At 41.0% G+C, this 16515-nt stretch overlaps 1 protein-coding gene across 1 annotated transcript in view; it reads left to right on the forward strand.

The window, feature by feature from the left end:
* The first annotated feature begins 1311 nt into the window (after positions 1-1311).
* Positions 1312-16515, forward strand: part of LOC129656516 (antigen WC1.1-like) — a 28674-nt gene continuing 13470 nt past the window's right edge. The window contains exon 1 of the mRNA XM_055587390.1: positions 1312-1384. Within this exon, the coding sequence (XP_055443365.1) occupies positions 1312-1384 (73 nt within the window). The remainder of the gene's footprint in view (positions 1385-16515) is intronic.

The raw sequence follows: 16515 nt of genomic DNA on the forward strand, positions 1-16515 counted from the left end.
TGGACCATAGCCCATCAGGCTTCTGTCCATGGGATTCTCCAGGCAAGAATACTGGAGTGGATTTCCATGTCCTCCTCCAGGGGATCTTCCTGACCCAGGGATTGAACCCTTGTCTCTTGAGTCTCCTGCATTGATTGGTGAGTTGTTTACCATTAGATTAATTACATAAAAATGAAGATATGGAATTTTCCTTTCCATCTTCCTTCATATCCTTATTCATTTCTTCCTTTTTTTCTCTGATAATGATTGATAAATTATTACTATTAATGAAGCTAACTATTAACACAGTAAATCCTTTACATATGAACCTTCAAATTGTGAACTTTAAAGATATGGACATGCATTCCCATGTCCGAACACGTAAGGTTGCTCACCTGTCTGTTGTACATTGTTAGGCGCCTGAATCCTTGACAAGGGGTTGTGCTTTTGTGTCCATTATTGTACCTGTGTAGAGTATAGGCTTCCCTGGTGATTAATTGTAAAGAGTCTGCCTGACAATCCAGGAGACACATGAGACGAAGTTACCATCCCTGCGTCAGGAAGATCACCTGAAGGAGGAAATGGGACCCACTTCAGTATTCTTGCCTGGAGAATCCCATGGACCGAGGAGCCTGGAGGGCTAAAGTCCATGGAGTCTTGAAAGAGTTGGACATGACTGAGCACACATGTACGTGATCCAGGACCCACTCTCCAGATCATTTTGAGAAGGAGGGAAAGACCAACAATTTCATCACCTCAACTTGATGGTTCCCATCTCACCCTCTCCACACTCACCTGTGAATTCCCACACTTTTTTTCTGCTGGCCTGATAATTATTCTTGAGTTTCAAGCCTTCTTGGAGTTCTCTGCTTCCACCCAGAGCTCAGTCCCGGGGAATATCAGTGCCTGATTCCACCAGAGATAGTCTATACAGGCCAACCAATCCCACACCCTGACCCTACCAGATCTCATAGTTTGTGGGGATCAGCCAGGATGATCAGGGGAGAGAGAATCACTCATGCTTTTTGATGAGACTTTTCTACGCCACTCCGGTCATGGCATCTGGTTCTCAGGGACCACGGAAGCAGGAGGTCAAAGGACCGTGTTGCTCATATAAGGAGATGTTGAAGATGCAGAAGCTCATTGGTGTCTGAGCTGCAGAAAGTGGCAGATGCAGCCTCCGATAGTGCCTGAAATGGTGAGAGGTGTCGCTATTGGCTCTCAGGAGGGAGGGTGTAAGGGGTAGTCTATTAGACCCCAGTCGGCACCCTGACACCTCCTCACAGGCTGATCCTGCAGCTGGGACTGTGACCTTGAGGACGTGGGGTCAGGATGGCTCTGGGCAGACACCTCTCCCTGCCGGGCCTCTGTGTCCTCCTCCTCGGCACCGTGGTGGGTGGTCAAGGTAAGAGCTGCCCCTCTGTCCTGGTTCACAGCAGGAAGTGGATGCCTTGGTGAAGGGAAAGGTATCTGGAGTTCTGGAGCCGAGCCTCAGTGTTTTTGACCAAAAAGGAGCCACGGTGACTGTGAATACTGGTCCCTCTCCTGTGTGGGGTCCACTGGTCATAGTGGCAGATTTTACAGAGCAGTGAGGTTTTGTCTGGACCGAGCTGGGTCAGCCTGAGTCCCTCCACTGTCTCCCTTGTTCTCAAGGAGCTTCTAGGGTCCCATTGGCTCCTAGTGTGTGGAAGTTCCAGCGACTGACCCAGCTGGGACTCTGGGCTGCTCTCACATGCTCCACATGCCTGGTGTGTGAACACTGCCTCTAGATCCCCATGTTTCCTGTGTCTGTGCTCCTGTAGGCTCTGTGCTTGTGTGCGTGCATGTGTGTGTGTGTGTGTGTGTGTGTGTTTGAGAGAGAGAGAGAGTATGTGAGTGAAGAGTGTGTGAGGGTGAGTGTGTGTGTGTGTGTGTGTGTAAGGGGGGTGGAGCCTGTTTGTATGAGAGGAACTGGACTGCTGAGCAGGGACTGTGTCCATTGGTCTGTGAAGCACACAGGGTCCCACAGGGCTGGGGGTCATGGCTGCTGCATATAACCAGATCAGAGATACTTTGCACCTGTCTGCCTCTCTCTGGCTCCTCTCCCCCATCCCCCGGGCTCCCCTCTGTTTGTTGACGTGTCTGCCCAGCACTGGGCTCTGTGAGAGACTCTGCCTGCTGGCCTCACCTGTCCCCACCAGGTGTCCATTACGGAGCAGAGAAGCCCACAGCCAGGAGAGGGAACCTCTTGGCTGTAGAGATCAGTTAACGTGCAGCCCCAAGTGTATAAATTCCCGAGTCCCTGCCCTAGTCCCCCTGATGTTTCCTGATGTGCTGGGGGCCTGGGATGGTCCTTTCCCCTCCCAGGATCTGCTGTGACTCTGTAGGGAGCTCTTTCTCTCTTGTGCCCTTCCTGTCCCTCCCTGGAGCTGGTTTCCCTGAGTGAGAGGATGGCGGGTGTCAGGAATGGGGCTGTAGAGAATCTGGTCTCCAGCCTGGAGGAGGTCGCTCTCTCAGATGTGGGTGCTGGTCCGCTGAGACTCAGTGTCACCCTGTCTTGTCTCAGAGCTCACTGTTGTCCCCTAGACCTCAGCCTCTAGTCCACAGCTCTCCTCGGGAAGCTCCCTCTCTTCTTGTATCTGCTCCTTGAGTGCTGAGCAGATGCTCAACAGTCTCCTTCTGAGGGTCTCTGGTGGGCAGAGGTGGGTTTGGTTCCATGAGGAGGAAGATAATGGATGTTCTGATACAAGCTCCCTGCTCTTACTAGGCAAACTGTAGACCATTTCCTCAGTAGCTTTTTAAGAAGCAAGAGTGTTTCACCAAAGCAAGCACTCTTTTCATTTTCTTTGCAACAATACCATTTAGAGTTATCCTACTAAAATTTTAGTCTTCTGTTTCATACAACATTGGACTTGCTCCTTTTAATATGATAGTCTTGGCTTTTCTGAGCATCTGATGATTTCTGAGCTGGGCACACATTATAGGTGTCTTCAGCCTTAAAATTCATGTTGGATATAGGCATAAAATTATCCTGCAGATGCAATTTATGCCATTAGACACGAAAGCTTAGACCCTCAGTATTAAATAATTTAGTATTAATATATATTATTTTGTAACCTGTTTCTACAATCAGTAATATATTTTGGACATTTTTCTATATCATTACCTATTCTTTTACACACTAAAATGTTTTATTGCAGAATTAAAAAATACAGGATATCATAGAAATACTATTGAAATTTTTAATTGCCTCCAGTTAATTCATTATATGACTGAAAGGCAATATACTTACCTAACCATCTCTATTGGAAATTTAGTTGTTTTCAATGTTTTTGCCATTATGAAAAAAGTTGCTCTGCACTTCTTTACATGGTCCTTAAGTAAGGACCATCTATAATTGTTTCTCTTAATCATATACTAAAAGTGGAGTTTTGATTTGCATTTCTCTAATAATGAGCAATGTTGAGCATCTTTTCAAGTGTTTATTAGCCATCTATATGTCTTCTTTGGAGAAATGTCTCTTTAAGTCTTCTGCCCACTCTTTGATTCTGTTCTTTTTCTGGTATTGTACTTCATGAGCTGCTTGTATATTTTGGAGATTAGTTCTTTGTTAGTTGTTTCATTTGCTATTATTTTCTCCCATTCTGAGGGTTGTCTTTTCATCTTGCTTATATTAATAGTTTCCTTTATTGTGCAAAAGCTTTTAAGTTTAATTGTGCCCCATTTGCTTATTTTTATTTCCATTACTCTAGGAGGTGTGTCATAGAGGATCTTTCTGTGGTTTATGTCAAAGGGTGCTCTGCCTAAGAGTTTTCCTCTAAGAGTTTTATAGTTTCTGGCCTTACATTTAGGTCTTTAATCCATTTTGTGTTTATTTTGTGTATGGTGTTAAGAAGTATTCTAATTTCAGATTTCCCAGCACCACTTATTGAAGGGACTGTCTTTCACCATTGTATATTTTTGCCTTCTTTTTTCAAAGATAAGGTACCCATAGATGCATGGATTTATCTCTGGGCTTTCTATCTTGTTCCATTGGTCTACAATGAGGTATCATCTCATATCGGTCAGGATGGTAGTCTTCAAAAAGTCCACAAATAATAAATGCTGGAGACGGTGTGGAGAAAAGGGAGCCCTCTTGCACTGTTGGTGGGGATGCAAATGGATACAGCCACTGTGGAGAACAGTGTGGAGATGCCATAAGATACCAGGAATAAAACTACTATGTGACCCAGCAATCCCACTACTGGGAAAATACTTTGAGAAAACCATAATTGAAAAAGACATATGTACCCCAATGTTCATTGCAACACTATTTAAAATAGCTAGGACATGGAAGCAACCTAGATGTCCATCAACAGATAAATGGATAAATAAGTTGTGATACATATACACAATGGAATATTCCACAGCTATAAAAAGTATGCACTTAAGTCAGTTCTAATGAGGTAGAAGAACATAGAGCTTTGTATACAAAGTGAAGTCAGTCAGAAAGAAAAAGAAAAATATTATATATTAACACACATATATATGGAATCTAGAAAGATGGTATTGATGAACTTATCTACAGGGCAGCAGTGGAGATGCAGACATAGAGAACAAATTTATGGTCACAATGGTGGAGAGAGAAGTTGGAATGATTTGAGAGAATAACATTGAACCATATACATTACCATATGTAAAGTATGGGTAGCCAGTGGGAATTTGCTGTATGACACAGGGAACCCAAAGCTGGTGCACTGTGACAACCTAGAGGGGTGGGATGGGGAGGGAGGTGGGAGGAAGGTTTAAGAGGGAAGGGATACATGTATACTTATGGCTGATTCATGTTGATGTATGGCAGAAGCCATTACAATATTGTGATTGTTCAGTTGCTCAGTCCTGTCTGATTCTTTTCAATCCCATGGACTGCAGCATGCCAGGCTTCCCTGTCCTTCACTAACTCCCAGAGATTGCTCAAACTCATGTCCATTGAGTTGGTGATGCCATCCAACCATCTCGTCCTCTGTCGTCCCCTTCTCTTTGTTCCTGTCTTCAATCTTTTCGAACATCAAGGTCTTTTCCAGTGAGTCGGCTCTTCACATCAGGTGGTCAAAGTATTGGAGTTTCAGCTTCAGCATCAGTCCTTCCAATGAATGCTCAGGACTGATTTCCTTTAGGATGGACTGGTTGGATCTCCTTGAAGTCCAAGGGACTCTCAAGTGTCTTCTCCAACACCACAGTTCAAAAGCATCAATTCTTTGGTGCTCAGCTTTCTTTATAGTCCAACTCTCATATCCATGAAAATGTTAGTTTTCACATAACCTCACCAACTTTGTCTTCTTATGAAACTTTAAAATCTTAGCCTGTCTTTATAGCAAAAACTCGTGTGTATTAACTAATTTAATCCTTTATTTGTGAATTATTTTCTCATGACATTTGTTCTTTTTAACTTGCGATGTTTATCATATTTTCATGACTTATATGGAAGCCCTTTATACTACTACTATCTACTACAACTACACTACCACCTATACTGCACTCACTTATATGAACTCATTTGAGTGTACAACAATCCTACAAGGCAGAATATACTTTTTATCCCCGGAAATAGATCACTGAGGCAAAGCAAAGTCACTTGCCCAAAATGAGTCAGTTATAAGAAGTAGAGGCAAGACTTGAACCCAGATAGTTTGGGTGCATGTCCTTGTCCTTATTGAATTATTCCATTTCTAGGCTGAAGATGTTTCTTTCAGTCTATTGTTTCATTTTATCTTTCCCTTGTTTTCAGTTTCATGGAATTTTCTTTTTCTTTTCCTTTTGGCTTGTACTATGTGGCACGTGGAATCTTAGTTCCTGCACTGGGGATTAAACCTGCACCCCCTGCAGTAGAAGTACAGAATCCTAAGCACTGGATACCAGGCAAGTCCCTCATGGAAGTTTCTAATAATATTAATTGTCTATTAAAATTTCCTGTTGGTTGGCATCACTGACCCAATAGACATGAGTTTGACCAAGCTCCAGGAGATGATGAAGGACAGGGAAGCCTGGTGTGCTGCAGTCCATGGGGTCTCAAGAGTCGGACATGACTGAGCAACTGAATAATAACAAAAATTTCCTATATTTGTTTCTACTTTCAGAGCCTTGTTATGAGTGTTCTTTTCCACATCAAGTTTAAGAAAATTATTTTATCCTTACTCTTATAATTTATAGGTCAAAATATAGGTCAATACTAAATAACTGTGTAAATTATTTTATATATGATGTCAAGTTCTATCTAATTTTATTTTTTCAATATCATACCTGAATTGTTTCTTATTATTTTCTCACTGATTTTAATGCCACAGAGAAATACACTAAATCACATCATTTCCACATGTTCTTTTTGGAATTTATTTAGACTTTCATCCACAAATGTTTATGGATTTAAAAATGGGCTTGTGTGCTCAGATGCTCAGTTGTGTCTGACTCTGTGACCCCATGGACTGTAGCCTTCCCGGCTCCTCTGTTCATGGGATTTCCCAGGGAAGAATACTGGAGTTGGGTGCCACTTCCTACTTCAGGGTATCTTTCTGGCCCAGGGATAGAACCTGCATCTCTTACATCTACTGCATTGGCAAGAGGATTCACTCGTGTGGCATGAAATCCATACCCTTTGCAGTTCCCCAGATGCTGAGGCCCCCGTGGTGATGAATGAAGTTCTCTGGCTCATAAAACTTACAGTCTAGTGCAGTTGGGCACCAAAACAAGAATTTATAATAAACTTTGATAACTGCCATCAGTTGGGACATCAGCAGGGTTACTTAATCTAGCTGGGAGAAGCAGAGAAGGTGTCCCTAAAGAGACAAAATTTCAACTGAGACTATGCATTCTGGAAATGAAGTTATTCATTTAGAATTCATAGTAATGGCAGTAAAGCCTTATATATAAACTCATATGCACTCATGTTTAGTATATGTCAATTGTATATACTATAATTTATGTAAATTGCTTATTTCAAGTATTAAAGGATGAGAAATATATTCCAAGCTCCCATTACCATTATTCCTCTGTCACTTTCCCCTTACATTCAAAAAAGTTTTAGTCTATATCCCAGCTTTATTGGGATATAATCACCATATAATAAGGTATAAGGTGTAAGGTGTATGGTGTGATGGTTTGAAATACATATATACATTCTTCAAGGAAGATATACAGGTGGCCAAAAAAAACAGGTGAAAATATGCTCAACATCCCTGATTATCGGAGAAATGCAGATCAAAACTACAATGAGGTATCACCTCACACTGCTCAGAACCGCCATCATCAAAAATCTACAAACAATAAATGCTGGAAAGAGTGTGGAGAAAAGGGAACTCTCCTACACTGTTGGTGGCAATGTAAATCGGTGCAACCACTATGAAGAACAGTATGGAGATATCTTTAAAAACTAAGACTAGGACCACCAACTGGTCTGGCAGTCCCACTCCTGGTCATGTGTCCAGAGAAAACCATAATCTGAAAGTACACATGCACCTTGGTGTTTACTGCGGCACTATTTACAAAGGCAAGACACGGAAGCAAGCTAAATGTCAATCAACAGAGAAATGGATAAAGAAGATGTGATGCTATACAATGGAATATTCCTCACTATAAAAAAGAATGAAGTAATGCCATTTGCTGCAACATGGGTGTAGGACATTATCTAAGTGAAGTAAATCAGACAGAGAAAGATGAATATCACATATGTACAGTGGTACATTACTCAGCCACAAACAGGAATGAAATTGGGTCATTTGTAGAGATGTAGATGGATCCAGAGACTGTCATACAGGTGAAGTAAGTCAAAAAGAAAAATGAATATCATATGTTAAAGCATATACGTGGAATCTAGAAAAATGGAACAGATGGTCTTATTTGCAAAACAGAAACAGAGACACAGACATAGCGTGGACACTGGGGTGGAGGGAGAAGGGGCTGGGATGAATTGGGGGGGATTGGGATTGACATATATACACTACTGATACTCTGTATAAAATCGGTAACTAATGAGAACCTACTCAGGAAACTCTACTCAGTCCTCTGTGGTGCTCTAAATAGGAAGGATATCCAAAAAAGAAGGGATACATGTGTATGTATGGCTGATTCCTTTGCTGTACAGCAGAAACACAACATTGTAAAGCAACTACACTCCGATTAAAGTTAATTTTAAAAACATACAAATGAACTTATTTACAAAATAGAAACAGACCTACAGATACCAAAAACAAACTTACGGTTACCAAAGGGGAAACACTGGGAGTAGGGGAGAGACATAAATCAGGAGTCTGGGATTAACACACACACACCCTACTATATGTAAGATAGATAACCAGCATGAACCTACTGTATAGCACAGGGAACTCTAATCAGTATTCCGTGATGATCTATACAAGAAAAGAATCTAAAAAAGAATGAATATATATATATATATATATATATATATATATATAAACAAATCACTTTGCTGTATACCTGAAACTAACACAACATTGTAAATCAATTATACTCTAGTAAAATTAAAATATTAAAAAAGAATATATATATTATGGAATGATTACCACAATTAAGTTTACTAACACATCTATCACATCATATAATTATTTTTTCTGTGTGTGTGTTATGAGTACTTTAAGGTTGACTTTATTAGTAATGATGAAGAATACAGTCCAATATTAACAACTAGTCACATGTACATTCCATCCCCAAAGCTTATTAATGTTATAAGAAATTTGTACCACTTGATGATCATCATTCATTCCTCCCACCCCCATTCCTGCCTAGGCAACTACCAGTTTACCCTCTGTTTCTATGAATTTAGTTTTTTTTAGATTCCACATATAAATGAGATCAAAGAATGTTTTCCTTTGTTTTACTTATTTCATTTAGCATCCTGCCCTCCTACATTAGTTATATGTTGCTTCAGATTACTGCAAAACTTGGCAGCTGAAAGCAGAAAACATCTAGCATCATGTGATTTTTGTGGGCAGGAATTGACATGACTTACCTGGGTCTCTGACACATGATGTCTCACAAGGTGCAATCATCTGAAGTTTCAACCACTCAAACCAACTCACCTGGATGTCAGCAACATTCAGACCTTGCTGGACTATTTAACTGAGAGCCTCAGTCTCTTGCTGGCTGTTGGTTAGAGGCCTGCCTCAGGTCCTTGTCATGCAGGTCTCTCCATAATTAGGTCATACCATGGCAACTGTCTTCAACAGAGCAAGACAGAGAGCAAGATAGGGGGAAACCAGAGTCGTCTTGAATCCTAATCTCTCAAGTGACAGTGTTTTTGCTGTTCAGTCACTAAGTCGTGTCCAACTCTTTGGGTTCCCATGGAGTGCAGCCCATCAGGCTCTTCTGTCCATGGAGTTCTCCAGGCAAGAATACTGGAGTGAGTTGCCAATTCCTTCTCCAGGGGATCGTCCCAGATCAGGGATCAAAACCCTATCTCCTACACTGATTGGTACACAGATTTTTTTTTTAGACATTAAGCCACCAGGCAAGCCCCTTAAGTAACATAGCTTTTGTCAAATTTCATTTGTTAGATGCATGTTACTAGGTACATTCGAGTGTGGCAATTACACAAGGATGTGAACACAGGTGGCAGGAATAACTGGGACACTTTAGAGCCTGTTATCCCAGCCCTCTGTTCCTAGGCTGGATGAGATGCTCCTTATGGACAGGGAAGGAGAGGGAGGATTCCTTCCTGGATCCTGGGCCATGAGCTGTAACTGAGACGGGGAAGCTGGGCCCTAGGAGCCTTGGGCACATCTACAGGGAGGGCAGCATCCAGAGTCTCTGAAGACCTGTCCTTGGTGGCGTCCCTGGAGCTGGTTCTACAGGCTTGTGAGAAATACCTGGTGCCTCCCTTCCTGCTCCACGTTCAGTGATGGCACTTTGGGAGCTTTGAGTTGGCCATTGTAGGAATATTTGTACCACAGATGTCAAGAAATGCTATTCACAGGGATTTTTTCCTCTTGGACAACTGATTTTTAAATACTTATCAGCACACGACTACATGGTCTCCTAAAATCTCTCCTGAGTCCTGTGTCTGTGTCTCTGTAGAAACTCTGGAGCCGAGGCTAAAGGATGGAGCCCACAGGTGTGAGGGGAGAGTGGAAGTGAAGCACCAAGGAAAATGGGGCACTGTGTATGTTCAGTACTGGTTTCTGGAGGATGCAAATACATTGTGCAGACACTTGGAATGTGGAGTTGCCACTGATGCTCCCAGAGGGTCTTATTTTGGACCAAGACTTGGCACTATTTGGTATTTCTATCTTTCCTGCAACAGGACAGAGCCTGAATCAACTTTGAGTATCAATAACTGTGTTCAACCTGATTTTAAGAACTATACTCATATCTTATCTCATGACCAGGATATTGGAGTAGTCTGCTCAGGTAAGTCCTGTCTGGTCTGGGAGGGGATATCCAGCAGGAAAGACCTCAGTCTCATTCCCAGAATGATCATGGGAAAACCAGATCACAGACTTTAGAGTGTCTTTGGGGGAAGACTGGTCACAGTGGTTGGAACCACAGTGGATCAGTGGTTCCTGGATGATTAGGTCCTCAAGAGAGTGTAAGGGCTTGCTTGGCCCTGGACAGTATAGGCTTCAGACCTGTGGACAGTTGGACTCTTCACATCTCTATGATGTGTCATAAGAGGCAGGGAGGTGAGGTCAAATGTTACAAAGAAGTACAACTACTGAATTGTACTTTTATTTAAAAGTATGCTGAATCAGTTTCATTTTGGTAGCTGCTTTTTATTCTTTTGGGATGGCCAGTCAGGTGTGGCCACAAGAGAGGATATAAGAGAGGGGCAGGCACACATAGTTTATTATGCTTCTCTGGTCTTAGAGAAACAGAGTCACCAAAGGCATGAGGGGACCGTATCAGGGAGGCTGCAAGGGAGCTGGCTCAAGAAAGCATGGGGAGCCAAAAGAAAAAGTCACACGGACAAGTGACAAGTGACAACACTGGGGTCAGGGTGCAGTTACGAAAGGAAAAGGCACGAGGGTATTTCACTGGTTCATTTGAATGTCACTAGATCACATTCAGGGCCAGAAGGAGGATTTGTGGCAGCAGCTAGAGTCATCTTACAGGTGCACGTGGTCACCTGGGTGGGGAGCTCACATCCCATTAATGGGGATGTTGACACAACAGGGAAACATGACTAGCAAAACACGTACTAAGGGCAGTGAGGCTAAGAGGACCTGAATGACTTATGAGATGTGTTCAGTGCTAAGTGTGTTTGACCTGTGTCAAGGTGGAGGGAGTGAAGACAGCAGTGAAACTAGGGTTTGAGGAGTCATCACAGTATCTTCCAGAGATGTTTCCAGTTGTTACCACAATGGTGGAAGAGACACCGTAGACATTATTCCCAATAGACCAGGTGGACTAGAGGAAAATCAGGTATCACAGTGAATTCCTAATGTAGGTGGTCGAGTCTTTGAAAATGGCCAGCCACCTGGTGGGTGGGACAGGGGGAGCCCTGAGAGCATCTGCAATAGGTTTCTAGCAGCTCGTAGCCAATCAGCTCTTTTGGGGATGGTCTCTACAAAAGTGATTTTTCCAGTCTCACCCTCAGCAAATCTTTGATGATACTTGTTGAGACCCCCTAAGCAAAGAATTACTTTCATTTTTAAGTTACTTTGAAGTATGGGTGACATACAAAAAGCTGTATGTATTTAATGTATACAACTTGAAACTTAGGGAGGTAAGTATACATCTGTGAAATCATTACCATGGTGTGTGCATAAACCTATTCAACATTGCAAATATTTTCTTCTGTTATTATTATTAAAAATAATTATTTTCAAGGGGCATTTGAATTTCAGAATAAATTTTTCTATTAAGAAAACCTTTTTTCTGGCATTTCAAGTAACATTCTTTATTGTCACTATGCCCTAATCATGATTCCAACTGCAGGTAAACTGGTGGAAACACTACAGCCATCTCTGCTTTATTTTGATTAATCAGCTTGTAAATGAAAATGGAGTGTGCAATGTTTGAACTTTGTGAGATATTGAAGCCTCTAATACTATTATTTTAAGAAAAATGATGTCTTGATGGGCTTCCCAGGTGGCGCTAGTGGTAAAGAATCTGCCTGCCAATGCAGGAGACGTAAGAGATGTGAGTTAGATCCCTGGGACAGGAAGATCCCCTGGAGCAGGAAATGGCAACACACTCCAGTATTCTTGCATGGAGAATCCCATGGACAGAGGAGCCTGGGGGGCTACAGTCTATGGGGTCTCAAAGAATTGGACATGACTGAAGTGACTTAGCATGCAGGCATGTAATATCTAGATATTAATTTCTGGTTACACTTGAAAATTAAAAGGATGCTCTGGCATTTAAACCTTGATAACAGTTTTTACTTCCTAACACTGCTTTACTTTAGGCTTTCACATATTTATGAACTGTTCTTTTTTTTTTTTTTCCTGCTAATCTCTTCATCAGTTTTATCTCTCTGGTCTATCCCTTTTATATTTTCAGGAACATGTTTTAGTGATGTTTGATTTGAGGTAGGCCAAAGTGGTGATGCAGAAGCGGTAAGAAGAGAATAGCATGTCTGTTCAATTCTCTAACTGAAATTGAAGTTTTGGAGTTTCTTTTTCTTCTCAATTTTAGGAAAGTGGATGTGAAAGAGAGTTTCATCTCCTTTACTGGATTGTTGGAAGTGAAGTACTATGTTTAGGAGAAATCCAGAGTAGAAACAAGGACCTGAGAAGAATGTAGAGGAGCTTGAATGAAATACAGAGAGGACTTCAAGAGGTTCAGGAGAAAGATCTGGGAGAGGCTTCGCAAACTGAGGACTGTGGTGCTGAAGTGCAAAATGGTGAGGAGATGAAGATGCAAGGATTGCAGGAAGGGAGGTTGGGAATCAATATCCAGGTCAACTCCCACATTCACCACAGCCTCTGCGTTACACTTCCCTCCTGCTCTCATTCCTTCCTGCCCTCTATGCCTTTATTTTGATGTGGGAGTTGTTTCTGAGCTCTGTGGAAGAGCTGGCATTTTAAGGCGGCAATTTTCCTTGTGGGAAGTTTTTGTAGTAAGGATTCTATTTCTTTAACAAATACAGGACTGCTCAGATTTTCCAATTTTTGTGCTATCAAATTTTGGTAGTTGTATTTTCAAGTAGTTTTTAGGACTCAGACCAGTTTTCAAATTGGGATAAAATTTTGTTTGTATCTCATATCTTTTAAATATTGGTAAGATCTGTAAGGGTTTCCCTGCTGGCTCAGTCAATAAAGAATCTGCCTGCAGTGCCGGAGACCTGGCTTCGATCCCTGGTTTGGGAAGATTCCCTGGAGAAGGGAATGGCAATCCACTCCAGTATTCTTGCTTGGGGAATCTTATGGACAGAGAAGTCTGGCAGGCTACAGTCCATGGGGTCACAAAGAGTCGGACATGACTGAGTGACTAACACTTCAAATTCAAAGGTCTATAATGTTAACCCCCCTTTCATTTATGGTGGTATTAAATTTGTGTATTCTCTCCTTTTTTTCTTGATTGATTTTTTTTTTTTTGCTAGAGGATTATCAGTTTTATTATCATTTCAAAAAGAATTACCAATTGACTTTATTGATTTTATTTTTTGTGTATGCGTCCTATTTCATTGAGTTTTGTTAGTTTTTATTCTTCTCTTTTGTTTTGATTTCCTGTATTTTTATAGATGCTTGAGATGGAATCTTAGATCATTTGCTCTCAGTTTTATTTTCTATTATAGTGTAGGTATCAGTTCAGTTCAGTTCAGTTGCTCAGTCGTGTCCGACTCTTTGTGACCCCATGAATCACAGCATGCCAGGCCTCCCTGTCCATCACCAACTCCCGGAGTTCACTCAGACTCATCGAGTCAGTGATGCCATCCAGCCATCTCATCCTGTCGTCCCCTTCTCCTCCTGCCCCCAATCCCTCCCAGCATCAGAGTCTTTTCCAATGAGTCAACTCTTCGCATCAGGTGGCCAAAGTACTGGGGTTTCAGCTTTAGCATCATTCCTTCAAAAGAAATCCCAGGGCTGATGTCCTTCAGAATGGGCTGGTATCAAGGAAGCATCAAAGCTATACATTTTCTTTTAAACACCATATCAGTTGCATCACACTGATTTTGAAGCTACATAATTTCTTTTGTATTTTATCATCGTGAAATGTTCCTTTTTTCTCTCTGAATATATTCTTTGTTCTATAGTCTTACTTTGTACAATATTAACATAGATAGTATAGTTTTCTCTGATCAGTGTTTGCATGGTTTATCTTTTTTGACCTCTATAACATGTTTCCGTGTTTATATTATGTTTGTTTTTGTATACAGTGTATGATTTTGTCTTTTGTCTAGTCTGATTATCTTGCTTTTATTTGGAATGTTTAAATTATTTAAATTTAATACAATCATTTATATAGTTGGGTTTAAGTTTACTAACTTGCTGTTTGTTTTATGTTTTCTTTGTTCCTATTTTAATCTTTAATTAGATGTTTTTAATATTTTATTTTATGTACTTTATTGGTGTATTAGCTATGCTTTTTTTTCAGAGTTTACCATAATGTTGAAATTATTACTCTTTAATCACATTTTTCTTTAAATTATATCAGAATAATTCAGAGGTTTGTGATTTCAGGGAGATCAGAGAAGAGACAGGCTGATTTAGAGAAAAGGCAGAACAAGGAGATTGAAGGCTCTGTGTTGTCATTTGGTAATTTGGAGAAATAACAAGACAGTGTCTCTTGGTTTTTGAATACTGGGACTTGTTCTATTTGATTGAAAATAAACTTAGAGAGAACCAAAACAGAATAATTAAAATTAAGTTAAGAAGATACAAAGAAGAAAAGAAGTCAGATTGAAGGAAAATACTTCAAAATATTATCAGTATTTATGTCTGGGAGTAGGAGGACAAATGATTTTTATTTTCCTCTTTGTATTTTGTATTTTTTTACTTTACAGTTTTGTATTTTGTATTTTTTTACTTTACAGTTTCTTTCTATTAAACACCGTCACCACAGTGCAGCTGTTCAGGTGAGATGCACATCAGGACTTTAACTTCCCTGCACACTCTGTTAAGGTGAGAAAACATGAGATTTAGTTGAAGTTTTGTCTTTTCCAACCATCATACACAGAAGTCCGGCTCATGACAAATGGCTCCTCTTAGTGTGAGGGGCAGGTGGAGATGAATATTTCTGGACAATGGAGAGTGCTCTGTGCCTCCCACTGGACTCTGGCCAATGCCAATGTTGTCTGCCATCAGCTCAGCTGTGGAGTTGCCATCTCCACCCCAAAAGGAGCAGAAGGAAATGATCAGCTCTGGAAAGCCCAATTTCACTGCTTGGGGAATGAGTCCTTCCTGTGGGAGTACCCTGTCACTGCCCTGGGTGGTCCTGACTGTTCCCATGGAAACATGGCCTCTGTGATCTGCTCAGGTAAGAGAGAGAAGGGCTACTGGTACCCAGGATGCTCATGGAGTGAAATGTTCTCAAGAGCAGAGAGTGAGGGAAAACTGGCTTCAGAAGTTAGAAGTTTCACAATGAAATTCAGGTTCCATTGTTATTCATTCATTTTTCAGATCAGGGGCAAGAAGCATTAAGGGAAATACATTTGTTAAGTAAACATGGCTATTTAAGTATAATCATGGAGAGCGATGTATAAGAAATAAGTATATACCTCAGTCAGGTTTTTTTTTTTTTTTTCCTGCTGAACCATGTGAGAATTACCATACCCATCAGATTCCTTTACCAGATATCTCAGCATGTATTTCTTAAGTACAAAGACATTATTCAAATTCAGGAAATTCTGATTTCACAAGTTATTATTAACTGTCTTTTTTCTGAAATACATCTGAACCTGAAGTTGTTTTCTTTTGGTTTCATAGTAGGAAAATTTAAATACAAATTCTGTATTTTTTAATACATCAGAATTTTTCAGATTTTCTGTTGGGTCTTGTGTCATTTAAACTGGTACTATTCAAATAATTTTCACTTTAGCTAAATGTTTAAGTCTTGGTAAAGAGGAAATGATGTCAGTATCATAGTGGTATAAGATATCCCTCCTATTTGCTTCTCTCTGTAACAAGTAATTACAAAAAATACACCCATGATTAAAAGAGCTTCTGTGAAAGTTGTGGGATCCAATATGAGGATGATCACTCACCTGGGGATCCAGTAATAGGCAGATACATGTTGGTACAGATTGGACTCAGCAGAAGCTAGTGAACCTGTCCCAACCCCCTGGGCCATGGTCATGCAAAATCTGGAAAAACCTGGTGAGTGCTGACTTGGTTAGACACCTAGAAAATTTGTTAGAAGCCCAGGATTCCTGAGGGGAGATTTCAGTACTCTGCTGAAGCCAAAATAAAAGTTTGAATGATTGGAGAGATTAACGAATTTTGTGCTGCCCCTCACTCCAAGGTGACACAGCATAAGTTTGAACTATACAGCGGGGCCTCTCCAAGGGGGAAAGGAGAAAGTGAGCTAGTGGCCGCTCAGTACTGCCGAATTTTGTGCTGCCCCTCACTCCAAGGTGACACAGCATAAGTTTGAACTATACAGCGGGGCCTCTCCAAGGGGGAA

This window comes from Bubalus kerabau, chromosome 1 (assembly GCF_029407905.1).
Source record: "Bubalus kerabau isolate K-KA32 ecotype Philippines breed swamp buffalo chromosome 1, PCC_UOA_SB_1v2, whole genome shotgun sequence".
NCBI classification, from domain to species: Eukaryota; Metazoa; Chordata; class Mammalia; order Artiodactyla; family Bovidae; genus Bubalus; species Bubalus kerabau.